Source organism: Mesoplodon bidens, assembly GCF_964165515.1.
Source record: "Mesoplodon bidens genome assembly, chromosome: 1".
Classification (NCBI taxonomy): Eukaryota; Metazoa; Chordata; class Mammalia; order Artiodactyla; family Ziphiidae; genus Mesoplodon; species Mesoplodon bidens.
This window is the reverse complement of record NC_138176.1, coordinates 163,220,529-163,247,629: the sequence shown is the minus strand read 5'-3', so window position 1 is coordinate 163,247,629 and position 27,101 is coordinate 163,220,529. Positions and strand designations below refer to the sequence as shown.

Here is a 27,101-nt window from a genome sequence, read left to right as displayed (position 1 = left end):
CCTGGCAGAGTATCAAAAGATTTGCCCCAACACATACACAACACATTTGTAAAGACTGGGAAATTGGGGGTTTTGTGGTTGTTCCAGGAGTTTAAGGAGTTGTGTTGAATCACTAGTGACCACTGACTTAACTGAACAGAGACTTCAATGACCACACCAAATACACACTTTAAAAAACTAGTCCAGAAAGTCACCAAACAAACTACAACAAATTCAACAAGCAGCAATAACAAACTCTGGGGAGGGGGAAGAATCTGATTTCCAGAGTTTTCACATAATGTTCAAAATGCCCAGTTTTCAACAAAAATTATTGAGGCATGCCAAGCAACAAAGTATGACCCATACTCAGGAAAACAAGAAATCTGTTCATAGAAGTTGAGGAAAACTGAGATACTGCACTTACCAAGAAAAGACTTTAAATCAACTGCCTTTAAAAAGCTCAGAGAGGGCTTCCCTTTTGGCGCTGTGTTGGGAGTCCGCCTGCCGATGCAGGGCACACGGGTTTGTGCCCCGGTCTGGGAGGATCCCGTGTGCCGCGGAGCGGCTGGGCCCGTGAGCCATGGCCGCTGGGCCTGCACGTCCGGAGCCTGTGCTCTGCAGCGGGAGAGGCTATGGCAGTGAGAGGCCCGCGTACCACAAAAAAAAAAAAAAAAAAAAACAACTCAGAGAGCTAAAGGAAACCACGTGTAAATAACCAAAGGAAACTAAGAGAATGATGTCTCACCAAATAGAGAATGTCAATAAAAGGAAGTTATACAAAGGAACCTAATAGAAATTCTGGAGTTGAAAAGTACAATTATAAAATTTTAAATATCACTTAGAGGGGCTCAAGAGATTTGAGAAGGTAGAAGAAAGTTGGCAAACTTGAAGATAGGTCAATTGAGATTTCCCAATCTGAGGAATAAAAAGAAAAAAGAATGAAGAAAAATTAACAGAGCCTAAGACCTGTGGGACATCATCATGAAGTATACCAACGTACACATAATGGAGGTCATAGAAGAGAAGAGAGAAAGCAGAAATACTTGAAGAAACAGTGGCTGAAAGCTTAGAAATTTGATGAAAGACATTAATCCACACATCTCAGGAGCTCAGTGAACCATAAGTAATATTTTTAAGAAGATCCACTTTGAGACACATCATAACCAAACTTGAAAAACAAGGAATCCTGAAGTCAGCTATAGAGAACTGACTTGTCACATACAAGGGATCTTCAGTAAGATTAACATCTGATTTCTTGTCAGAAACCATAAAGGCTAGAAGGCAGTGGGATGACATATTCAGTGTGCTGCAAAAAGAAATGTTAACAGGAATCCTATATCTGGCAAAATAGTCCTCAAAAATGAAGAAGTTAACACATTCCTGGGTGAACAAAAATTGAGACAGGTTCTTGCTAGTAGACCTTTCATGTGAGAAATGCTAAAGAAAGTCCTTCAAACTGAAATGAAAGGATACTGGACAGTAATTCAAATCCACCTGAAGAGATGCAACATTGGTAAAGATAAACATAGGTAAGTATAAACATCAGTATTAATATATATTTTTTTGTTTTTAGCACTTCTTTTTTTCCTATATGATTTAAAAGATAATTGCACCAAACAAGGATTATAACACTGTGTTGATGGGCACAGAATGTATAAGGACGTGATTTGTGACAATAACAACATTAAAGGCAGGTGATGGAGCTACATAGGACGTATATAGAGAGACAAAACTTTTGTATACTATTGAAACTTGGTATTGATTCAAACTGGACTTATAAATTAAGATGTTAATGTAATCCCAGAAAATAACAAAAATAGTAAAAGAAAGGAGAAGGAATCAAGTGGTACACTTGAAACCATCCAACATAAAATGTGGCAATAATGGAGGAATTAAGGAGCCAAAAAATTACGATATAGAAAACAAATAATAAAATGGTACAAGTCTTTATTTATTAGTAATTACTTTAAATATAAATGGGGTAAATGCTCCAATTAAGAGGCAGAGATTGGCAAAGGACATTATATCCTAATGAAATGGTTAACCCATCAACATATAACAATTATAAACATATATGCGTCTAACAGTAGATCCCCAGAAAGTTTGAAACAGACTGACAATTGAAGGGAGAAATAGTCCAACAATAATAGTTGGAGACTTCAACACTTCACTTTCCCTATTGGATAGAATAATTAGACAAAAGATAAACAAGGAAACAGAAAACTTGAACAGCATTGTAAATCAACTAGACCTAACAGACATATATAGAACTGTCCACCCAACAAGAGAATATGCATTCTTCTTTAAGTGCACATGGAAAATTCTCCAGATAGACCACAAAAGAATCTAAATAAATTTTAGAAGATTCAAACCATACAGAGCATCTTCTGTGACCACAATGGAATGAAATTTAAAATAAATAGGAGGAAATCTGGAAATTTTACAAGTAGGTGAAAACTAAACATGCTTAAAAAGAACAATGAGTTAATGAGAAATTAAGAAATACTTTCAGATTAATTAAAATGAAAGCCCAAAACTTATGGGATGCAGTGAAAGCAGTGCGCAGAGGGAAATCTATAGCTGTAAATGCTTACATTAAAAAAGAAAAAATCTCAAATCAGTAGCCTAACCTCCCACTTTAAGGAATTAGAAAAAGAAGAGCAAACTAAACCCAAAGCAACCAGAAAGAAGGAAATAATAAAGATTAGAGTGCAGATAAGAAAAATAGAGACTAGAAAAACAATAGAATCAATGAAACAAAAGTTTCAAAAAGATCAACAAAATTAACAAACCTTTAGACAGAGAAAGAAGGAGAGAGGAGACTCAATTACTAAAATCAGAAATGAAAGGACATTACTAACAGCTTCATAGAAGTAAAATAAAGGATTATAAGAAAATACTGTTAACAACTGTATGCCAACATATTAGATAACCTAGATGAAATGGGGAAATTCCTAGAAACACACAAAGTCTGAAATTTGACTCAAGAAGAAATAGAAAGTCTGAATAGACCTATAAGAAGAGATCAGTAATCAGAAACTCCCAACAAGGAAAAATCCAGAACCAGGAGCCTTCACTGATGAATTCTATCAGACATTTAAAGAAAAAGTAACACCAATCCTTCTCAAACTCTTTCCCCCCAAATAGAGGGGGAAACACTCCCTAACTCATTCTGTGAGACCAGTATTACCCTGATACCAAAGCCACAAGAAATGTGCAAAAAACCTCAGTGAAATACTATCAGACTGAATCTAGCAGTATATTATAAGGATTATCCAGCATGACCAAGTGGGATTTATCAAAGGAATACAAAGAGCATTCAATATGTAAAAAATAAATCAATGTAATACATGTTGACAGAATGAAGGGGGATTAAAAACTACATGATCTCAACTGATGCAGAAAAAGCATTTGAGAAAACCCAAAATCTTTTCACATATAATAATAATAAACCTAAGAAACTGAAAACAGAAGGAAAATCTATCAACCTGAAATAAAGGGCATCTACGAAAAGCATACCCAATGGTGAAAAAATAAAAGCTTTTCCTTGAGATCAAGAACAAGACAAAGATGTCTGCTATTGCCACTACTACTCAACATTGTATTGAAAGTTATAGCCAGGGTAATTAGGCAAGAAAAAGAAAAGCCATCCAAATTGGAAAGTAAGAAGTAAAACTCTATTCACAGATTACATAATGTTATATATAGAAAATCCTAAAATATCCACACAAAACCCATTAGAGCTAGTAAATGAATTCAGCAAAGTTGCAGGATAGGATATGTGATCAATCAAAAAAGTCATTTATATATCCATGCACTAGCAATGAACAATCTGAAAGTAAAATTAAGAAAACAATTCCATTTACGATCATTGCAAAAGGAATAAAATACTTAAGGATAAATTTAACCAAGGTGGTGTAAGACTTATGCACTGAAAAATACGAAAAATACAAAACATCCTGTGCTCATGGATCGGAAGACTTAGTTCTGGAGATGGCAATACTCTAAAAATTGATCTACAGATTCAATCTAATCCATATCAAAATTCCAACTGCCTTTTGCTGATGTGGACAGGCTGATCCTAAAATTCATATGGAATTGCAAGAAACTGTTCCTCAAATAGCCAAAACAGTCTTGGAAAAGAACAAAAAAGTCAGGGAACTCATACTTCTTAATTTTAAAACTTACCACAAAGCTATAGTAATTCAAACAGTGTGATACCGGCATAAAGACAGACATACAGAACCATGGGATAGAATTGAGAAGTAAACCTAAACGTTATGCTCAAATGATTTTTGACAGGGTGCCAGGACCGTTCAGTGGGGAAAGAATATTCTCTTCAACTAAGTGCAAGTAATGAAGCTGAATCCCCACCTCACACCACATACAAACATTAACCTAAAATAGATTAAAAAAATAAAGATAAGAGCTAAAGCTATAAAAATCTTAGAAGACAGGATTAAATAATTCATAACCTTGGATGTGGCAGTGGACTCTTAGATATGACACCAAAACAACAAGGAACAAAAACAATAAAAATAGATAAATTGGATTTCATCAGAACTGTTTCAAAGGACACTATAAAGAAAATAAAAAGACAACCCAGAATATGAGAGAAAGCATTTGTAAATCACATATCTGATAAAAAAAACCTAGTATCCACAATACATAAAGAACTCTTACAACTCAACAGCAAAAAGTCAACCTAGTTTTTAAAATGGGAAAAGGATTTGAATAGACCTTCCTCCAAAAAAGACATACAAGTGGCCGACAAACACATGAAAAGATGCTCAGCATCACTAGTCATTAGGTAAATGCAACTTAAAACCACAAGATAACCACTTCACACCTAGTGTGATGCCTATAATAAGATGTGTAGGGGAGGATAAGGAAAGATTGAAAACCTTATATATACATTGCTGGTAGGAATGTAAACTGGTACAGTTGCTATGCAAAAACAGTTTGGTGGTTCTTCAAAAACTTAACATAGAGTTACTATTTGACTCAGCAATTTCATTCTTAATTACAGACCCAAGAGAAATGAAAACATATCCACACAAACTTATACATGAATGTTCATAGCATTATTCATAATAGCCAAAATGTTCAAACAACCCAAATATCCACTGATTTGATGAATGGATGAATAAAATGTGATATATCCATAAAATGGAATATTATTATTCAGCCATAAACAGGAACGAAGTACTGATACATGCTACAACATGGACAAACCTTGAAAACATTATGCTAAGCGAAAAAACGTTAAACACAAAAAGCTTTGTGTCTGACTTTTGTATGATTCCATTTATATGAAATGTCCAGCATAGGCAAGTCCACAGAGACAGAAATATTAGTGGTTTCCAAGGGAGGATGGGAGGGGGAATGGGAAGCGACTGCTTAGTGGTACAGGGTTTCTTTTGGGGGTGATGAAAATTTCTGGAATTAGAAGGTGGTGATGAGAATTAGAAGGTGGTGATGACTACACATTATGAACCCACTGAATTTGTACTGTTTTAAATGGTTAAAATTTTGAATTTTATCTCAACAGAAACATTTTTTAAAACTTTAATGTGCACACAGATTCCCTGGGGATCTCATTAAAATGTAGATTATGATTCAGGAGGTCTGGGCAGGGCCCCGAATTCTGCATTTTTGATAAGCTTCCAGGTGACACCTCTGTTCACCTACGGCCACATTTTGAGTAACAAGTTTACTCAAAGGGCCCTTCCACTGTGTCGCCTTACGATTCTGCGCCTCAGGTGCCTCACCTCTTGAACTAACTCCTGCCCTGTCCACCCCTATAAATAAGGAGGGCGGAAGTACAGGTCTGAGCCTGCAGGGGGTGTGAGCCTCAGCGCATGGGAGCAGATGGAGAAGGGGCTGTGGCTGCAGGGGTCACTGTCAGCAGACACAGAGGGGACCAAAGGAGTAGCTTTCATTTTGCACAAAGCTGAGGAAGGCAGGCCAGAACGCACGGCTCTGTTCTCAGAGGAGAGCTGTTGTATCACTGCCAGCTGTTGGGTGGCTCCTGCTCTGGTGCTCAAAGGCGATCTGAAAGAAAGGGGGCGGCCTCGGAGTGAGCAAACAGGGTGCTGAAGGCTGCCTGCCCTCCCCTCCCAGTCCCCTGGGGACTCCTGTGCCAGGACGCAGGGCTCGAGGGAGCAGGTGGCAGTCCCTCCGCTGCCAGTCAGAGGGATGCCAGGCTTCCCTGATAGGGTTTGGTGGCGGCAGAGGAGTAGAAGGGAGATGGTAGGAGCTGTGACGTGTGTAAATGGCCAGGGAAGGAGGCAGCCTCTCTGAGTCAGGGTGGTGCTGAGCGTGGAACTCTAACAGGTGCCCTTACCCGATGCTGGGCTGCAGCAACCCAGGGCGTGGGGGCAGAGAACACTTGGGGTGAGCCCGGGGGATGCCTCCCACTTCTGTCCTAAGGAGGAGCTGGAGCCTCCCTGGCTTGTCCAGGCTACACCATGGGGGTGGAGCAGCCGTCCCCACCCTGCTGCCCAGCCCTGGAGGCTGTCATCTCTGCTACCTGAGCTGCTCACCGTCTCCTCTGCAAGGAGGTCGGGGATCCGGCTGAAGGGACCCGGGGGCAGATTCCAGGCCAGCTCCTCCAGCTGAGCCAGCAAGCCTTTCACTTCTGCCTCCAGGTGCTCCACCGTCTTCTCCACCGTCTAGAGCAAGGAGAGGAGTTGGGGGAGGAGGGGGAGGAGGAGAGGACAGGAGTGGTGACAAGTCCCACTTAATCAGCCACATCCTAAGGAGCACCTGGAAATCCAGTAGGGTGCAGTGGGGAGAGAACTGGGTGCCAGGGGACCTGGGTCCTCTTGGTTCAGGCTCTGCCCTTGCCTGCCTCTCAGTTCCCCAGATAACAAAATCCTAGGAGCTCACTCTCTACGGCTGCTCCTGGCTCTGGCACTCAGGAGTTCTACCCAGTCATTGGTTTGGGGCTTGGAGGGACTCTGGGATTCCTTTTTCCCTTTCAGGATGTCACCACTGGGAGCTCACATTCCTTTTGTTGCCCCGCCCCCTGGTGGCAATTCTGCCAAATGACAGTATTGGGATTTTGAAATTTTCTTTATTCAGGGTTCTTTTTTCACAAATGAACCCCATTAGCAGTCTGGTGAAACCTACAGACCGCCATCAGAAAAATGCTTTCATTGAAAAAAAATAAAACATACAGGATTTCCAAGGGTATAAACTGCATTAAAATATTATTAAAGTATTAAAAATTAAATTTTGATATAAACAGTTATGTACTTATTAACTTATTTAAGTAACACCAGGTCTAACAACTACTGAAATTTTGACATACTGATTAGAGTAAACAATATATTGAGATATTCACAATGACTATAATGGGATGAAGTTATCTGTGATTTCTATTGCTGACAAAGTCACAGTACTGTTAATACTCCTGCAGTTTGTTGTCTGTAGGTATAGTGAATGAGAATGCTAAATCTCAGCTAAAGGTTTGTGAAAATGAAGTGCAATTTTTTTTCCCCCACACAAGTTTATGGACCCCAGGTTACAAACCGTGGCTGTGTAACAAAACACTGCAATTGAATTTCCACCTTCTCATCCGGTGATTATGGGGAGATCTCTGGCTGGTGGGAAGCAAGGTCCCGGGGAGGCAGGGTCTGTTGGGAGCTGGACAGCCTAACAGCCCAGGTAGGGCAGGGAGATGTTTAACATAGTGGCCAGGGAACAGGATTGGCCAAGATTTCCCCAATTTTCCAAAGCAAGATTGGCCTGAACCCGCCAAAGCCACCAGCCTGGCAGGTGGTCCTGAAGCTGCATGCCCTCTCAGGTCACCCTCATTACCTCCTCTATGATGTCTAACCGGCCATGGACAGCCATGTGTCTGTCACACCCTGCAGTCCGAGCTGGGTCTCCTCGGGAGGGGATGAAGGGTTCAGCAGCTGTAGGAAAACAAGTCTTGTCACTGTGGGGCCCTTGGTTTCTCTGTAACATTACAGACTCCTGCAAACATGGGGCTCAAGGGAGGTGGGTCCTAAAAACAGTCCAAAGAGAAGCAGAGGAAGGCTCAGTGTGGATCAGGGTGTGAGTGTAGGGTTGCCCCACTCACTCACTTGGCCATGGTCTCCTACAGACCCAAGTCGGCTTCCTCAAGGAGGTGCTGCCTGAACTGGGTAAGAAAAGGAAGGGAGGAAAGGTTTCAGCCAGAAGGAACGGCAGTGCAAAGATAGGAATGAAATAGCATGGCTCAGTGCACAAACCCTCAGGAAGCCTGAAGTGGCTGGAAAGCACAGGGTGGGTGGGAGATGAGACTGGAGAGGTGGATCGTGGAAACAAGGCCGGGCCCTAATAAACCAATCACAATGCTTGTTTTGGGGTTTAACAGGAGAGTCATGCAGTCATATGTGAATTTTTTAAAATACAGAGAATGGATTGGAGAGATTCATCTTTGAAGGCAGGAAGTTACTGCAGTAATCAGAGTAAGAAGTGATGAAAGGAGGCAGTAACCGTAGGAAGAGAGGACGAAAATGCATGGAGATGTTGTAGCAATAGTAATAGTAATCGACATTGGTGACCAGTTAGTAACATCTGACACGAGTGAGTGCTAAACAAATGTGTTAACTCAGTCAACCTCTACAACCAATTATTACCCCCAATTTACGCATAAGGAAATTGACGCACAGAAAGGTGAAACAATACGTCTAACGTCACACAGCTAGTAAGCGGAAGATCTGAGGTTCAATTTGTTCAACATCATTTTCCTCCCCAACGTTGGCTTCTCCTTGGTTCCTTACAGAACCAACCTTCACACCAGAAGTCTTAGAGCCTGGGTTTTGAGCTCAAGTTGCAGTATTGGTGGCTCTGAGATAACCTGCAGGGCGTCTGAGTCGGCTGAGTCCTTGGAGAACACGGACACACGGAAAGGAGGATGCTGCCCCAGAAACAAGGAGAAGCCAAGAGCTTTCAAAAGGATGAAGCAGTCAGCATGGCCTAAAGCAGCATGGAGGTCTAGCAAGATAAGGACTCGGAGCAACAGAAAAGTCGATGCTGAATGCCATCACAGCGCTTTTAGTGGAGAGGTGCCGACAGAGCAAAGTCTAGTCGCAGTGGGATGAGAAGGGAAGGAAAATTCAGGAGGAGGAAACTAAGATCCTGGAAAACATTTCCATGAAGCTTGGCTGTGAAGGAAGGGAGATCAGATCACAAGGTGTAAATAAGTGTTTATTGTTGTTTCCAGGTTTTTAAGCATTGAAGAAACGCAACCATGCTTATAGCTTGAGGACAGGAAGAAGCCAGGAGAACTGAAAGAATGCATTTCCCGAAGAGATGTGAGGCCACGGAATCCAGAAATGGTGGTGGGGGTAGGGGTCACATGTGGAAGGAAGAGAGAGGAAACGCAGCAAAAATGCGTAAAAAAGTTCTACTTAAAAAAGGGCCAAGACGTTGAGTGAGTCCCACCTGATGGCCTCTATTCACTCGGTAAAGTAAGAGGGGAATCATCTGCTGAAAATTCATGTAGGGTTAGGAAAGAGGAAAGCGAGTTGTGAAGTATTATCAGGAATTCTGTGAGTGGGTTGTTAGACACATCCACTAAAATGGGAGCCATGATGAAAGTATTTCTACCATGGAAACTGACAAATGCTTTTTTTGTTTGTTTTCCGAGAGCCAGTGTATCAGCACGCCCCTGGGTCAGAAGCTTGAATAAAGAGGGGGCTCCAAAAGGGGATGAGGAGAATGAGGAAGGCAGTTAGGAGGATGATGCAGAACAACCTGACATCACAAGAAGGCCCTCCCGTAGCAGCTCAGCAGGTGGGTGTCAGCAGCAAAGACAGATGGCTGACGAGCTGAAACCTGGGAGTCTGTGGCATGAGTGCGGTGAAGAACAAGAGTGCAAAGGAACTGAGGATTCGACCAGCAAGGGCTTAAGGGGACGAGCTCTGGCATCTAGCTTGAATAACGAAGAAGAAGGCAATAAGAGGGCCAATAATTGGGAGAAATGGAGGAGCTGAAGGCACTGGAGATCTCAGTGAGATGATGGGAGTAACGGAAGGAACAAGTGATAAGGGATATTGCAATTTTAGCTTTTAGAGGTAGAGCAGCTTCACAGTGACAATACCAAGGCTGTGGGCATCTGAAGCAGAGCAGGGGTAAGAGTTATTGGACTTGATCTTTGTAGATGCAAAACTCTTGTAAGACCTCGATGTTGGCTGGGTTGCCCGAGGTGACATATAAAGTTGCCCAGGAGGTTGGCAGGTCTTGAGGTAAGGATAGTGAGCCATTTTGCTGGTGATGAATGTATAACTCTGAAGGCTGAGTGACTTGTCTAAGATCATACAGTCAGCAAATGACTGGACCCCAGGCACCCTGGCCTTCCCCTGGCTCCATCTCAGCCAGCTGGCCTTCTGGAGCTCTGCCAGAGTCCCCATGCCCTGAGAGTCCCTGGTCTCAACTCTCTGGATCTCAGCTCTTCCACTCAGGGGCGAGAACCAAGTGCAGGGGCAAAACTTCCACTCTGAGCATCTTTTGTGGAGAAGAGTTTGGGTTTTTACATTCTCCCCTTCATTATGTCCATCCACTGAACTTAAAAAAACCTCTTCAAAAAACAATGGTGGACTTCCCTGGTGGCACAGTGATTAAGAATCTGCTTGCCATTGGAGGGGACACGGGTTCGAGCCCTGGTCTGGGAAGATCCCACATGCCGCGGAGCAACTAAGCCCATGCACCACAACTACTGAGCCTACGCTCTAGAGCCCGCAAGCCACAACTACTGAAGCCCCCATGCCTAGAACCCATGCTCCGCAACAAGAGAAGCCACCACAATGAGAAGCCCGCGCACCACAAGGAAGAGTGGCCCCTGCTCGCCGCAACTACAGAAAGCCCACACGCACCAACGAAGACCCAACGCGGCCAAAAATAAATGAATAAATAACTTAAAAAAAAACCCAAAAAAAACCCCAATGGTCTTGGGACTTCCCTGGTGGTCCAGTGGTAAAGAATCCACGTTCCAATGCAGGGGACGCAGGTTCGATCCCTGGTCGGGGAACTAAGATCCCACGTGCCGTGGGGCAACTAACCTGCACGCCACAGCTACTGAGCTCGTGTGCCTCAACTAGAGAGCCTGCGAAACTACAGAGCCCACGCACCACAACTACAGAGCCTGTGCACCGCAGCGAAGATCCTGCGTGCCGCAGCTAAGACCTGATGCGGCCAAAAGAAAAAAAGAAAGAAAATAAACAAATAAAAATAAGTATTTAAAAAAACAAAAGGGCTTCCCTGGTGGTGCAGTGGTTGAGAGTCCGCCTGCCGATGCAGGGGACACGGGTTCGTGCCCCGGTCCGGGAGGATCCCACGTGCCACGGAGCGGCTGGGCCCGTGAGCCATGGCCGCTGAGCCTGCGCGTCGGAGCCTGTGCTCCGCAATGGGAGAGGCCACAGCAGTGAGAGGCCTGCGTACCGCAAAAAACAACAACAACAACAACAATGGTGTTCTTGTTGACTTTAGGGAGGGAGGGGATGTTATAACTTTGGTTATTTTTTTTTAAGGGAGACTTTTAGAGATCTATACTGAAAATATTTATAGGTAAAATGCTATGATGTCTTGGCTTTACTTCAAAATAATCCAGGCCTGGGAGTGGGAGGAGGCATGGGTGGGAGTATTGAGCAAACAAGATTGGCCGAGATTGGTAACTGTTGAAATTGGGTGACGCGGACGTGGGGTTAATTCTGCTATTCTCTCTACTTTTGTATATACGGCTTGAAATTTTCCATACTAAAAGCCAGTTCTCTGATAGGGTTGTTAGCAAAAAGCAGAAGCCATGGGCTTCGTGCGTTGATACAAAATGTTCAGGATGGGTGTCGGGGGGTGGGGGTGGTCTGAGAGACCCCACCTGGAGGGCTGGGCTCCATTCTGGGCCATTCTTCGTGAGAAGGCTTTTGACAGGCAGAGGCAGGGCTAAAGGGGGCCACCGTGAAGGGACTCCAGATTTTGACTCCTTTGTGTCAGTTGAAAAAACTGGGGTGCTCAGCTAGAGAGAAAAGACTTCGAGGGGGCAGGCAGAGCTGTTTTCACCCAAATAGAGGGCTGTCAGGGAAGAGGGGGTCTGTCCCGGTCTAGGTCAGGGCCCACATCCACCCTCTGCAAGCTCCGCCCAGGGGCCTTAGGCCAAGACTTTCCCTGAGTCCCACCTGACCCCTCCCAGACCCTAGAGTACTCTTCCCCCTCCTCCCAGCTTAGGCCAAGAGGAAGCAACATGACCCTGCCGGCCAACTGGGGCCCTGCCAGCTCTCGAAGTCAGGAACAACATGAATCTGCTCCCTCCCTCAGCCTAAAACATCCTGTTCTCTACGTGTCAGCGATGAGGTCTCACTTGGCTCCCAAACCCCTCCAGGGAAGAGGCTGGGCTGAGGTTGCTCTCCACATCACACGGCACTAATCCATCACATCTGGACACAACTGCGCCCTGGGCTGCACTGCACAACTGTCTGTGAGCTCATCCAGGCCTCCCGAGGAGCTCTGCTGAGAGAGAGCTGGGGCAGAGCCAGGCCACCCTGCGCTGCTGCTCCCTCCCCCACGTGGGTGCTCATGGCATTGACCTCAGCGCATGATGGCAGAAAACGCACCTCCGTTCCCAGCCATGAATTGGTGCGGGCCCGTGGGAACTTTCTTCTCCCTGAGCCTCTGCTGCCTCCTCTCTAACAGGGGTTTGGGGGCGGGGGCGGAGGCACTGCCAGATGCAGCTCATCCAAGGTCTGCCTCTGTCTTTCAGGCCTCAAAAATTAGCTACAAAGACCGAACCAGGATGAGTCAAGGACAAGTTGCTTCTTGGCCCAGAAGCTCCAGCAAGGCGAGAACTGGGCAAGGACTCCCTTTGCTTCGTGCTTCCTCACCAGTAGAAAGGGGCTCACAATAACACCAGTTTCATGGGGCTTTGGGGAGGTTCAGACCAGAGGCAGAGTGGGGGAAGCTGAAGGATTATCACGACTGACCATGGGCGGCCAAGGCTGTGGTTCCCGGTGCTCCCTTCCCTCCTTCGATCCCGCCCTCCCTGACCTGGCCAGTTGGGAAATGGACCTTCTTGGATGCAAGGTTGTTTTCTCTGGCCTGGCTTCCGCTCAGGGCCTATGTGCACCCTGGACGGCGGGCGTGGGTGGAACATGGTGAGAACAGGCTGCCAGTGGAGACGGGAGGCCCAGTGCAGGCTCCAGGCTAACCTCTCCAGTTAAAGGGACATGGCCACTGGGCCTCCCCCCTCCCACCCCGCCTCACTGACAGGCATAGGAGACCTTTTGTTTCTGGATCTGAATACTAGGAAGGCGCACACAACTCAAAAGATTTCTGACCCTGAAAGGTGCTGCTTTGACCAGCCACACTTGACACTTGGGGGTTAATTCTATTTGACCACAGTCAATATAATAGTATAATAAATTTGACCACATTTGCGGTACACGGGCCTCTCACTGTTGTGGCCTCTCCCGTTGCGGAGCACAGGCTCCAGACGCGCAGACTCAGCGGCCATGGCTCAAGGGCCCAGCCGCTCCGCGGCATGTGGGATCTTCCTGGACCGGGGCACGAACCCGTATCCCCTGCATCGGCAGGCGGACTCTCAACCACTGCACCACCAGGGAAGCCCTAACTTTGACCACATTTGATATTTGTATTTAAATTTTTGCTTCATTCCAAACCATCAGAGTTGTTTTTTTTTTTTTTTTTTTAAATCGGAAGAACACTATTTTCAAACAACTATATGAAGAACTCTAGTCTATGGGTGTGCTCTGGCTGAAACAGGAGAGGGACACTTGAGCCCGCTAAGAGGGAACTCAGATGCTAAGGAACATTTTTGTTTTGTTTTGGGAGTGATACGTTCTGTCTCCCTTGTTCTCTGGTCATTTTCCAGATGTGGATTTGAGCCTTGCTGATCACTCTGAGAGCTTACCAATGTCAGTCCAATAGAGTCGGCATCTGGTTAAGTGAGAATACAAGCTGAGCTGCTGCAACAAAGAGCCCCCCTCAGTCACACATGTATTTATTTCTTTCTCACATATCAGTTCAGAGGTGGACTGGCTAATGGTCAGGGCTGGCAGGCAGCTCTGCTCTCCAAGGCCATCCAGGAAACCAGATTCCTTCTACCTTGGAATATGGTGTTTTATAATCCACTGGGTTATAAAGTACTAGAACATTCCTAAACCCCCACCATGCTGAGGTCTAGGAAGCCATCCAGGATAAACCTCTCTCCACACACTGTACACAGAACACAAGTTTGGGAGTCAGAGGCACGGTCCCACCTCCACTGAACTGTGTTCTTTGCTTCTAACTCAGCTTCGTCTGTGAGGGATCTGCCCTGCTCTGTCTACTTGGTGGGACTGCTGTGTTGATCCAAGGGGATCCTGCATTTGAAGTTGCCTTGGAATGGAACTGCCAGATGATGTGCAAATGCCATGTAGGTCATTCACCAGGTGGACTGGAGACTAAGCAGGTCAGTGAAAGCCCCTGCAGCCCTGCCTCTCCACCTGGAGCCAGTGCTCTTTGCTAGATCACTCTGACCAGGTCTCCTCAAGATGGGGAGGCATCTGCTCTAGGACTATACCTGTGCAGGGGTCCAAGGCATGCTTGGGAGGGGCTTCTCCAACAAGCACACAGAGGGCTCAGGGCTGACCGGGCCCTCTGGGCTCTGTTACAAGCCAATCCCACTTGCTGGATCCTTAGTTTCTTCACCTTTAGAATGGGCACAACCATACTCTATATTTGAAGCTACTGTCAATTTGTGATTGGTTATTATGGGCCAAGCTTTTTGTTGAGTGCTTACATGCATTAACTCATTTAATTCTATCTGTGAGCTCATTACTCTTACCAGTTTTTTATAGATTAGAAAACCAAAGATCAAAGAGGTTGAGTAACATGCCCAAGACTACACTGTTAGTAGGTAGTGGGGACAGGATTTGAATCCTACCTGCAAGACACTGTCTATACTATGTTCTGGCAGTTCTGTGATGAGTTAAGGGCCTCCTATCTTGGGGGTCTCAGCTGCCTCCTTTGTAAAATGAGGGGCTGGACAGGAATGGGGCAAAGGGGACCTATACACGTGACATCTTTGTACCTGTCTTGAGGCCCGACAAGAGCCCAACTGTGTACGTTGGATCAAATTGTCTTTGAGAGGTTCACTCCCCACAACATCCTTTTTTTGTGTGTGTGTGGTATGCGGGCCTCTCACTGTTGTGGCCTCTCCCGTTGTGGAGCACAGGCTCCAGATGCGTAGGCTCAGCGGCCATGGCTCACGGGCACAGCCACTCCACGGCATGTGGGATCTTCCCGGACTGGGGCACGAACCCGTGTCCCCTGCATCGGCAGGGGGACTCTCAACCACTGCGCCACCAAGGAAGCCCCTACATCCATTTTTGTAAGAAGAAATGCAGTGATCCTCACCATAGCCCTTCAGCGTCTTCCTCTTCCACCCAAAGCAAAAAGCAGAATCCCAATGGAAGACAGATGTCCACAGAGACCTGGAATGGTGGTGGACAGTGAGAGCTTCCCCCCGTGGGCCCCAAGGCATGGGTGAGAATGGCTAATAGGATTAGGCTCTAGGACTTGATATCCCTCTGATAGCAAAAGAGGAAAGGAACTTAACTGGAGGGGGAAGGGTAAGCTGTGACAAAGCGAAAGAGAGGCATGGACATATATACACTACCAAACGTAAGGTAGATAGATAGTGGGAAGCAGCCGCAGAGCACAGGGAGATCAGCTCGGTGCTTTGTGACCGCCTGGAGGGGTGGGATGGGGAGGGTGGGAGGGAGGGAGATGCATGAGGGAAGGGATGTGGGAACAGATGTATATGTATGACTGATTCACTTTGTTATAAAGCAGAAACTAATTAAAAAAAAAAAAAAAGAAAAAAGAAAAAAAAAAATTCTCTACAAGTAGCACAAAACAGTCTGCTTCACTCAACACATAAAGAACTTTTATAGATCGATATGAAAAAATCCCAGTACCACGATGGAAAAGTCTAAGACAATTCACAAGAATTAGCAGAAATGACCAATATGCCTTTGAAGAAAAATCCAACCTTGGTAGTAATCAAAGAAATGAAAATTAAATCAATAAACCATCTTAAAGTATTCTTGCAAAAAAAAAAAACCTAACTGGAATTAGCTGAAGCTTCTAGATCTAATTACCAGTTTATAGACAATAGAGGGGAGAGAACAATTTAAATGACACCTGGGGGATGCAATCAGCTAAAATTTAAATGGGGAAAACTTTATAAGACTAACAACCCAGTTTCTTCAAGAAATAAATTTTAAGAAAAAAGAGGGGAAAAAACTTACTAAAGAAATTTAAAACTTACTAAAAGAAACTTAACAGATATATCAACCAAAAGCAACGAGTGTACCTTATTTGGATCAAACAAACCAAATATAAAAACATCACACAATCAGGGACAGTTGAATGCTGACTAGATATTTGATGACATTACGGAATTATTGTCCATTTTTAGGGAGTGATAATGGTATTGTTATTAAAAGATTATTTATCTTTTAGAAATACATAAGGCAATACTTACAGATAAAAATATATAATGCCTGGAATTTCCTTTAAAATAATCTGAGGGAGGGGAGAGAAGGTGGGGATGACAGATGAATCCAGATCTGTCAGGAATCCATTCTTGTTGAAACAGAGTGATGGGCACATGGGGGTTCACTATACTATTCTATTCTTCATTATTCTTTTTCAAATTCTTTTCCCATTTAGGTTGTTACATAATATTGAGCAGCGTTCCCTGTGCTGTACAACAGGTCCTTGTTGGGTATCCATTTTAAATACAGCAGTATGTACATGTCACTCCCAAACTCCCTAAGTATCCCTCCCCCACCTCCCAGCCATAAGTTCATCATTCTCTAAGTCTGTGAGTCTGTTTCTGTTTTGTAAACAAGTTCATTTTTATCATTTTCTTTTAGATCCCGCATATAAGCAATATCATATTTGTCTTTCTCTGTCTGACTTACTTCACTCAGTATGACAATCTCTAGGTCTCCATTCTGTGTTTATATCCAACAGATTTGATAATCAACAGTTAAGAAAACCATGGTATATTGTCTGAAGTCTGAAAGGTTATACACAAAAATGTGTGAACTCAGTGTGAAATTACATTAATATGTTTATACTCTCCTCTTTTTTTTTTCTTAATCTGGAGCAATGAAGATGATCAGGAGGAAAACAATGTTTAAAAATGGCTTTAAGCTAAAATGTATATACCAGTCATAGCTAAAGGGGCCACAAAAAGTCTGCCACTGCGGGTGGCCAGCTCCTCCCTCTGGGGGAGCACAGACTCGGCTTTGTCCCCTCAGCTCCTGGAGGTGGGGACTCCAGCAAGATGGAGTGGGGCGTGGAGGCAGGGAAAAAGGACAGCACCTGGGCGGGGCTCTGTGCTGCATGGTCCCAGACACTCCTCATGAAGCCTGTGAGGAAAGGGTCGTTGGTCCTTCTTAGCCAACCTCAGTGGAGAACTGGGCCTCAGAGAGCTCAGTGGAGCTGTCCGAGGGGACGAGAGAAGGAGCCAATGTGTGTTGACAGGTGTTCCATGCTGGGTACTTCCCTTTCATCCAGCTCTGCTGGTGGGTACCATTCTCCCCACGTTACAGAAGAGGAAATAGCTTCAGAGAGGTGAAGCTATTTGGGTGAGACATGACTCACCCAAGTTCACTCAGCCAGGGGCTGCCCAGGATCAAGACTGGCCTCAACCCTTTCCCTGGATGCTCACTCCCACAGTTCCCTGTGCCTGAAAGGGGCTGGGCCAGGGGTCAGGGGAGCTTCCATCTTAACCCAGGGCAGGATGACTCATAACCACCGGCTCCAGGTTGATGGGGGAGCAGCCTTAAGTGTGGACAAGGGCCTGGCTGAGGGGGCAGGGTCCCTGGATGCCTGGAGAGACTGAGCCTTCCCCTCGCCCACCCGTACAACTGGGATGGGCATCAGCTACCTCTGGTTGAGGCCAGCAAGAGACCTTGGGTAAATGGGAACGTGGCTTGTAAAGTGCTGTGTAAAGTGCTCTATAAAGTGCAGTCTTGGGGTGGTGGAAGGAACACCTGTGCACACAGTAAGTCTATCTGCAGCCACCTTGTCCGAGCCTCACCTGTGAAGGAGCAGCACTAAGACTGCTGTCAGGGAAGGGTAGAAGGGACGGCACAGCAAGGAACCCAGCCAGTGGAGCACCCAGAGGGCCTCTCCTTCCCGCAGCCTCCTCCCACCCACCCAAGGCAGCTCGGGCCCTCAGGGAAGCTCTCCAAAAGGCTGACAACTGCCTCCTCCACAGACTGCAGAAGCCCCTCAGACTACCTGGCAGGTAAAGCCGCAGCCTCCAGGGGCCGCCTGCCTGGGCTCTGACCGGCTGTGCTGGGCCAGGCCTGGGTCCTCTGCGTGTTGGAGCTCCGCTTCCCAGGAAATGCCCCCAGGAAAACCAGGCCTGGGTGTCTCTGCAGGCGCCTCTGGGCAGGGCTGGTCTGGAGGGTGGGGAGCCGGAGCTGCCCCATCCTGCAGACTTGACCATCCACCTGGTGATCCTGGTCTCCTCCTCTCTTTCCTGTCGACCTGGGGCAGTGGGTTTCTCCACTCCCTCGCTCCCTTTTTGTCTCTCTCAAATCGGCCTCTCTTCCTCAGTATCCTCTCAGCCTTTCTCTCTCCCCCACCCCCTTTCTCTTGCCATTTTAGTTCCTCTATTTCCTTCCTTCTTGTTCCGTTTGCCTCTCAAACTCCTCTTTCTCTCTATCCTCATTCATAATTCAGACCCATCTGTCTACCTCCAAAGTTTCTTTCTGTCCCAGCCTCTCCCTTGCTCTCTGTATTCTTCCCTCTCTCCTTTGTAATTCTCTCTGTTCCTCTGCCTTTATCTCTCTGCCTTTTTTGTCTCCATCTTTCTCTCCAATTTCTCTCATCATCTATTTATCTCTATCCCTCCCTGCATCTCCCTCTTTCTCCATCCCTCTCCATCTGGCTTCGTTCCCATCTCCCTCCCTCTTCCCTCCCTCTCTCCTGCTCCTTCCTCTCGGTCCGCGGTCTCCCCGACCCTCGCCCCGCGCCCGGGCCCCACTCACCGGTGAAGGCACCCGAGGCGCGGAGCAGGGCAAGCCCGGCCAGCGCGCAGAGCAGGGGCCGCATGCTGCCGGCTGGCGGAGCGCAGCGCCGTGTCTGCCCGCTCCCGCCCTCCCCGCCCTCCCCGGGATCGCGCCGGCCCGCCCGGGAGGAAATGCTCGCAGTCCCCGCCAAGATTCCTGGGCGGCTCCGGGCTTTCTGGCTCGAGCGAGCCCGCCCCCTCCAGAGACCCCGCGGGCGGAGGGGCGACGCGCCAGGCTGGGCGCCTCCCCTGGAAGGGGCCGCGCTCTGAGCCCACGCGCCTCCCCCGGGCCCGAGCGCAGAAGAGTGGGCGATGCAGCCGGGGGTCCAGTGATCCGTTATGAGCCCATTTCACAGACGGGCGGACTGCAGTTTCGAGAGAAGTGCCACCCACACCTGTGGCACGGGGTCTGAATTCCAGACTGCACGGAGTGTGGAAGCTTTGCTCTGCCCACCAGGAACAAGTAATCAACTCTCATGACATCGGACAGAGTGTTCAGCACATACTTAAGGTCGGTACTAGTTAGTGTTAGGTAAAGTTTGGAGGGGGGAGAAAACGAAATAATTCTTATATTCACATGTCTGCACTTGAGGAGTACGTGGTCTAGTGACCACCCTAGTATTAATGAACAGTAACTAAGCTTTGTTTGATTTATTCCACATACGCCATCTCTCTGATCTTCACTGCAGCCCCATCAGGAGTGCATCATTACGTCCATTCTGCAGACCAAGAAATTGAGGCTTAGAGATGTTAAGACCCTTGCCAATAGTCACACACCTGGTGTAATGTGGAGTCAGGATTTGAATCCAGTTCTGTTACTGGTAGATGATAATATATTGATACAACGTATTAGTGAGAGCCGGGTACTTTCTCCATTCTAAGCAAACCCAGAGTAAGGGCTAGGTGGGTTTTTCAGTTAACTTCAAATCATCTCCACCTCCCTCCAGTTTAAAACACAGTAGTTGAACCTTCACCTATGGGACACACCCACTCAACACATGAACAAAAAAAAAAAGTTAAGATTTGGGAAAACAAAAAGCAAAAGCCACAGCCCTAACATCTGCACTGCAGAGCCTTGAGTGCATGTCCTGGCTGCCAGTGGAGCCCCTTCATCGCCAAGCCCAGGAGTATGTTCTTATCCATCAAGGGGCCCCTTTAGGGTTAACTGGAGCCCTTGCAGATCAAGGCTGCACCTCTGCCTTCTCTATTACTGACTGTGGCTGTGCAATTGTACAAATATAGCCACCACACTAAGCAATAATCCCTCCTTCTCACTTCTTCCTCCAGATAATAGCCTCAGGAACAGAAATTCAGGTTTTGAGTCAGCAGATCTTGGACAGAGACTTGGATCTAAATTTTTAAAAAGCTCTCTTGGGAATTGGGATGCCCACATGAACTAGCTCAAAAGAAGGATTTATTTCAGAAATGCCAAGAAGTTTTCACACTTGGTAATAGGACTTCCTTGGTAGTTTACCTCAGTGGGAAGTTGTCAAAGAACAGTTAAACCCACAGCTTTGCAGCTCAGAATGAGTGGGCTGCCTAATATTTTGAATTTGCAATAAAAACAACATATATACAATACTTTCTTATTGTGGTAGAGGCACAAATGTAATAAAGCATGCAGGGTAAAACCCCTTCCTGTCACAAACTCCCCCTACCAGGTGATTCTGTTACAGACCAGGCTTCTTGGCCTTCTTAACAGAAATTGATAAGAAGCCAGACAAGAAATTCAGGCAAGGCTTTACTGGGACTGGTGCTGCAGCACAAGGGAGTGAAAACAAGTAACAGTTTCCCTTGTGTACTCCCTGGGGGGGAGGGGAGGCTGAGCTGGTTCCTTATGTGGCGTGAGGGTAGTGGTGGGTCCAGGGGTCTTGCTGGAGGGGTGGTCAGGTGGTCTGCCCACCCCCTTGGTGGTGCTGAGTGCAGGGCACATGCATAGTACCCTGCTTTTGCTCCCGGTTCCTCAGACGTGGCAGTTGCGTTTTGGTCCTTTTGTATTTTGTTGTTCCTAATTTGCCCCAACTGCCCATGCGTGCAGTTATTTTTAGTCCCGTATAGTTTCTTTGTATTATGTTGCTGGAGGAGACATTCGTCCAGGTGCAAGCACTGCAGCAAAGAGTCCTGGGTCCCGGGTCCCAGTTCCCAGCCTGTCTCAATTCCAGTCAAGTTCCCTCAGCTTGGTGGACTCTTCCAGCTCCTTGTCTGTGCATTCCCTATCGATCTAATATAAATTCAGACACAAATATATAAACATAGGATTGAATAATATATTTTTGGGATTTGCTTTCACCTTCATGTTCATCTCAGTCATAACACCAAATCTTAAAGATCATTCTCTGTTAGTACACCTAAATCTGAGACAGGCAAAATATCTCATGATTGAAGGCACTATTATTTGTCCAGATGATCCCCTGTTGATGGACATGGAGTTTGTTTCCTTGTGTTTTTTTCCAATGTAAAGCATGCTTCAGTGAACATCCTTTTGCGTATATCTTTATGTATATATTACATAATTCTGTATTTCTGAAAGGCCTTTTTCCTGGAAGAGGAATCAGTGATTCAGAGGGCCTTTTAAATTTTGCTAGATATGCCAAAGGCTCTTACTAAGCCCAAAGGAGGGGCGGGGCACTGAGAGCAAGGCTCCAAGGCGCACCCAGTTACATTGTAGTTTATGTTGCAGTTGTGCTGCAGGGGGCGCCATTTACATAAAATACATCTGGAGTGGGAAGAGCTGAAGTAGATCTGGCAGCCCTGTACATTCTCCAACACTGAATATTTATCTTTTGATATTTTTACAGTTTGATGATGAAAAAAATGTTACCTTTTTGCTTCTATTTACATGCTATTTATTGAGTGAAGATGAGCTTTATTTGCCTAGTCAAATACTTTTTTCTATTTTTCCCTCTTTTCTTTACATATTCTGATTATTAATCCAGTAATGCCTGATAGATATGTTGGCAATGTTTTCTTCCATTCTTCTATTGTCTTTAACTTTCTTTGTGATATCTTTCATCATACAGAAGTTTTATATATTTATTTAGGTAGCCAAATTTCTCAATATTTTCTTTTATAGTTTCTAGATTTTACAACTTGCTTGTGATTCCTCCCATCAGGACTATAAAAGTATTTTCCAACATTTTCTTCAAATAGCTTAAAGTTTTTTAAAAGATGTAACCTCTAATACTTCTAGAATTTTTATGTGGATCCAAGGAGCGATTCAAGCTTAAATTATTTTCCCACATGGACATCTAAATAGCCTGCTCTTTATTGCATAGTCCATCCTTTAGCCACTAATTTGAACATAAAACAAGTTGTTGGTTTAGCTATTGATTCCCAAGTGGAGGTCCAAAAAAATCTCTCACCATCATGTCTGTTATAAGGTCAGAGAAACAAAACTAAAATAAGCTTATCATTTCAATAAATACTGAAACTATTATTTTATGAAATTAAATAGTCATCCCAGACTTAAAAACAACAACAAACTCTAAGAGGTAGAAATAAAGAAAATAAAAGTACATTTTCTTCATAAGATAACTACTTTTACCTTACACAACTGGTTTGCACATACCTGCAGGAGAAAGGAGAGTGGCATCCTTTATGAAGCCAGGAATGAGGTAAAGACACCATCCATCGCCACTATTAATTATCTGCAGTCTGAATGATGCAATAAAGTACTAGTGAAAAGAATAGTTATCGTAAAGGAGACAAAATACTGATATTAGTAGAAGATTCTATTGCTTTCTCAAAAAATCCAGTAGAGCTAAAAGAACTACTTGAATTACTCAATAAATGGGCTTGATTTAAGATAAGTGTCTGGCAATCAATTTATTTCCTGATACCAACAGAAGCCAGCCCAAACATATGGAGGAAAACTTCTGGGCAGGATGATAAGGATCCAGTTTGCTAATGTCCTCCTTCCAGTGTTCTCTAGAAATGACCAATGAAGTTAAAAATAGGGGAAACTAGGTAAATATGCCAACCATATGCTGGGCCTCAAAGCAAGTTGGTGGCCAGTTGGGGCTGTTGACAATGAAGTATCATTATTTATTATTACTCTGATATTTGCTAAACTTCTTTGAAACAGGTTGTGCTCAGGCTGTCCATATGTTATTTCATTTAATCATTGCCCCAAGAAACCTAAAAGGAAGGTGTCTTTATCTCCTTTTCAGATAAGATATATTTGATTAGGTCAGATGGCTGCAGAGCCCAGGTTGGAAGGCAGGTGGATCTGATTCTAAAACTCACTCTCTTAAGCATTATCAGGCCCCAGGTGAGTAACTAAGTAGTGAGGAAATCTGGAGGGAGGTGGAGGTGGAGGTGGAAGAGGACAAATCGGGTATTTGGGGGCTCAGAGTGGCAAGTCCTTAAGCAGTTAGGGGGAGATGACCCCTAACTGCCTGCATAGTTGAAGTGCCATAATGTGCAAGCTTTCCTTTCCTCTAATGCTTCTGTCACCCTGGCAGGTAGCACCAAGATCCACGGTGAACACACACACTTTGAGGCTTGGAGAAGTTAGGTGGTGGCCTAAGGTCACATAGAAATGTGGGGATTTGGTCCCAGGGTGCCAGTGCCCCCATAGGAAACGCTGCAGGATGTGTACGGCCTCCCAGCCTGGCCGTGTTGTGGGGAAAATGGGGGCAGAGGGCATCTGGCAGGGTTTGTTCTCCTAGTCCGCACCCAAAGGCCAGGGGCCAAGGCAAACAGGAAGTAGGGGCTGGCCATCCCTCTGGGGCTGGAGGCGGGAGAGAGGGGCCATCCACTGAAAGGGCCTCAGTGGCTGGGAGGGTTGGAGCCACACAAAGCCTCCTTGTCTTCTTGTCTTGGTTCAGATAAGACAAGTTCCAGGCAGCCTTCAGCCCCGCATGGGCCCGGCCACCCCCTCTCGGCACAGATGGAGCAGGGCTGCTAGCCCAGGGCCACACAAGTTACAGGCAGAGAGAGTGAACCAGTGGAGTGTGGCTATAGATGCCTCTGTAGGGGATGGAAGGTGTGGGGGACCTAATAAGGTGAGATTTAAGAAGGTTTTTGTTTTTTTAAAAAATCTACCCCCTTTCTGGCAAGCAGTCCCGAATTCTCCCAGGTAGGGGAAGATGTAGGAAGATAGGGAAATCTGCTGGGTACAGGGAGGAGTGAAGTGGGGATGGGGGTAGAGGCCTAATGTTAACAACTATTATATCAATAATTATAGTCGTAAAGGCCAACATTCATTGATGCTGACATTCATTGATTCCGACTTTGCGTCAGGCGCTGTTCCAAGCACCACATGCTTGTTTCTCAGTTAATCTCGGCTGGTACTGTATGAGCAGGGTTCTGTGGTTATCCCAGAGGTTGGCAAGAGCAGTTTTCCACCCAGTGTTTTCTGAAGTGTGATGAATCCACATTAAAGGTGGAGGAAAACAGCCTAACAGGGTCCACCTGCTCAGTTCTGAGATATTTTTGCACAGATTCACTTTGCTCAGTGTTAATTCAGTTCATTGTTAAAGCCATAGACATCTCCCAAGAATGTGTTCATTTATGACTCCGGGATCTTTGTGGGCTTGGGAGGGTAGGTAGTCAGTTGGCATTTCCCCTAGTTCTGTGAGAACCTTGTCTGCAATGTTCTCTAGGGAGATGATCTCATTTTGCTCCTTGAGACCGGAGTTGGGGTAAAATATAAACTGAGAACACTCCTTGTGTGTTCTTGGACTCCTGGGTTCTTGGACTCTTTAATCAATAGAAATTGATAAGAGTGCAGACAAGAAATTCAGGCAAGGCTTTACTGGGCCTTGTGCTGCAGCATGGCTTTACTGGGCCTTGTGCTGCAGGCAAGGCTTTACTAGGACTTGTGCTGCAGCATGAGGGAGTGAGAACAAGTAATGGGTGTCCTTGCTCACTCCCTGAGGGAGGGCGAGCTGGTCCTTTAAATGTGGTTGATGCCAGAATCTTGGCTCCCTGTCCACCAATGCCGAATAGAAATACTGAGACAGTTTGGAGGCAGTAGAAAAGAGTAGCTTTATCCTTTTGCCAGGCAAAAGGGAAACACAGTTGGCTAGAGCCTCAAGAACTGTGCCCCCTTCCCTGGGGAATAGGGAAAGGTTATATAGCCCGGGGCTCCTGGTCTGGGGTAGGTGATAAGGCTCAAAGTAATGAAGGTCTTGCATTTCTTTTCTTCTGCAAGTTCATGGCCAAAGCTGGCGTCAGGTGGCTCAGCAACCAGGTCTGGTGTCCCTGAAGTTATCACCATGACCTTCTTTCTGAAATGAAGAGTGCTACAACGGAGGGTAGGGGGAGAAGACATGCCAGGTACAAAGGGTGATTCACATGGAGTCAGAGAGCAATCAGCATTGTGAAGGACGAGTCTAGCTACAAGTGTTTGTTAGTAGTAACAGCTAAAGAATAACCAAAATTGCTTAACTCTTTCAGGCCTTTTTATGTTGTTTCCCCAGCCAGGTCATTGCTGCAAAGAGGGGGTAACAATAACTCCTACCTCATGGCAGAAAATGTGAATTTCCTTGCCTGCCTCTGAAGAGCTTTCCTGAGGTGGTCACTGTTGTTTCATCACCTTATTTATCTGCAGGTTGGGAGTTCCCTGAGGGTAGAAAGGGTGTGAGCAATGCACAGGCCTGCAGAGGCCCTCAGGTGGAGTTAAGGGTTTCCAGGTGTTACCAAGTACAAGCTCACACTGCTCGCAACAGGACAGGCCAATAAATTCGAGAGAGGAGTTGTTGGGGGCAAGGAATAGTGACTTTATTCAGAAAGCCAGCAGACTGCATGGACTAGTTTCCCAAAGAACCATCTTGCCCAGGTTTGGATGCTAGTTTCTTTTATGGAACAAAGAGGGGGAGGTGAGGATGTAAAGTAAAAAAAGGAGATATATTTCCTGGTTCTGGCCAGACTTCTGGAGGGGGTGCGTTAATTTCTTCATTCCTGGAGCCATTCACAGGTGGGCTTGGTCAGGATGTTTCCTGTGAGCTTAAACAAAGGTATTTTAGCTTAACCCTCAGGCATGGCAGGCAGGGTTTTCAGAGATGGGCTATTATGTATACTTTAATGTATAGCCCACATCCCTTTAGCGATTAACGTGTAGCAAAAGCGGTAGAATACAAAGGTTAAAGAAAAAGAAACAGATCCAGTATGGAGTCAGATTTGTTGTTCCCTATTACACAGGGAGTCAGGAAAGTCAACTGCTGACCAAGTAAGAGCCAGCTGCTGACTCTGCTTCCTGAAGTAAGTGCAGAGTTAAGGCCCCATGAAGGGGGCCTTTGAACATGAGTAGGGTTTTGCTAAGCAAGAGGTACTGTGTGCCATGGAGATTAGTGGGGTGTGAGTGGTTTACAGGAGAGTGGGGAGCCATAAGTCTGGGGCGATGTTTGGCCAGATTATTGAGAGCCTCGAATGCCACTCTCAGGAGAGTCAGCCTTTGTGCCGTAGGCAGAGGTGCCGGCAGGGTTTTTGGCTGAAGGATGACTCAATCATGCCAACCCTCTTCTTTTTTTAAAAAAAAACTTTTTGTTTTGAAATAAGTTTAGATTTACAAAAATAATACAGCGAGTTATTGAATATTTTTCACCAGCTTCCCCACATATTAACATCTTATGAACTGCAGTAGAATTATCAAAGTCAGGAAATTAACATTAATACAATGCTATTAAAGAAGCTACAGACTTTATTCATATGTTGCCAGTTGTCTCACTACTGTTCTTTTTCTGGCCCAGGATGCAATCCAGGATCCCGCATTGATTCAGTTGTCATGTCTCTTTAGGCTTCTTTAATCTAGAACAGCTCCTGTCTTTTTTTTGTCTCTCATAATTTGACAGTTTTAAGAGTCCAGGCTAGTGAGTTTTGCCTTTCATAACCTTGACACTTCTGAAGAATATTGTCCAATTATTTTGTAGAATGTCCCTCAACTTGAACGTTTTTCATGAAGAGTTTGAGTTTATGCACTTTTGTTTTTTTTTTTTTTTTTGCGGTACGCGGGCCTCTCACTGTTGTAGCCTCTCCCGTTGCGGAGCACAGGCTCCGGATGCGCAGGCTCAGCGGCCATATCTCACGGGCCCAGCTGCTC

The 27,101-nt window shown here is 45.6% G+C and overlaps 1 protein-coding gene and 1 long non-coding RNA gene across 4 annotated transcripts in view; one reads left to right on the top strand and one right to left on the bottom strand.

The window, feature by feature from the left end:
- Positions 1 to 1,909: 1,909 nt before the first annotated feature.
- Positions 1,910 to 19,420, bottom strand: PLAC9 (placenta associated 9). Of its 2 annotated transcripts, none has more exons than XM_081237934.1 (4): positions 19,038 to 19,420; positions 7,804 to 7,901; positions 6,512 to 6,653; positions 1,910 to 6,033 (listed from the first exon to the last, which is right to left on the bottom strand). In XM_081237934.1, exons 1-4 carry the CDS (start codon positions 19,099 to 19,101, stop codon positions 6,023 to 6,025), a joined length of 315 nt encoding a protein of 104 aa, XP_081094060.1. In that variant the 5' UTR covers positions 19,102 to 19,420; the 3' UTR covers positions 1,910 to 6,022. The 2 variants fall into 2 exon arrangements, with proteins under 2 accessions (XP_081094060.1, XP_081094059.1); XM_081237933.1 differs by having other exon boundaries at positions 6,525 to 6,653.
- Positions 14,126 to 27,101, top strand: part of LOC308619333 — a 132,732-nt gene continuing 119,756 nt past the window's right edge. Inside the window, exons 1-3 of one of the 2 annotated variants that reach the window (XR_014016153.1) lie at positions 14,126 to 14,431; positions 18,184 to 18,289; positions 19,414 to 19,568. This is a non-coding gene — a long non-coding RNA (uncharacterized lncRNA). Of the gene's footprint in view, positions 14,432 to 17,424; positions 18,290 to 19,413; positions 19,569 to 27,101 lie in introns of those variants that run through there. The other variant, XR_014016154.1, reaches the window with a different exon arrangement.

Bases quoted from the DNA above. Each gene is read 5' to 3' on its own strand.
- PLAC9 (XM_081237933.1), bottom strand. From the start codon at position 19,101: ATGCGGCCCCTGCTCTGCGCGCTGGCCGGGCTTGCCCTGCTCCGCGCC. The intron at 7,902-19,037 runs GTGAGTGGGGCC...GTTTTCCTACAG, and splicing joins CGCCTCGGGTGCCTTCACCG to CTGCTGAACCCTTCATCCCC. The intron at 6,034-6,524 runs GTGAGCAGCTCA...CCTTTCTTTCAG, and splicing joins ACCTCCTTGCAGAGGAGACG to ATCGCCTTTGAGCACCAGAG.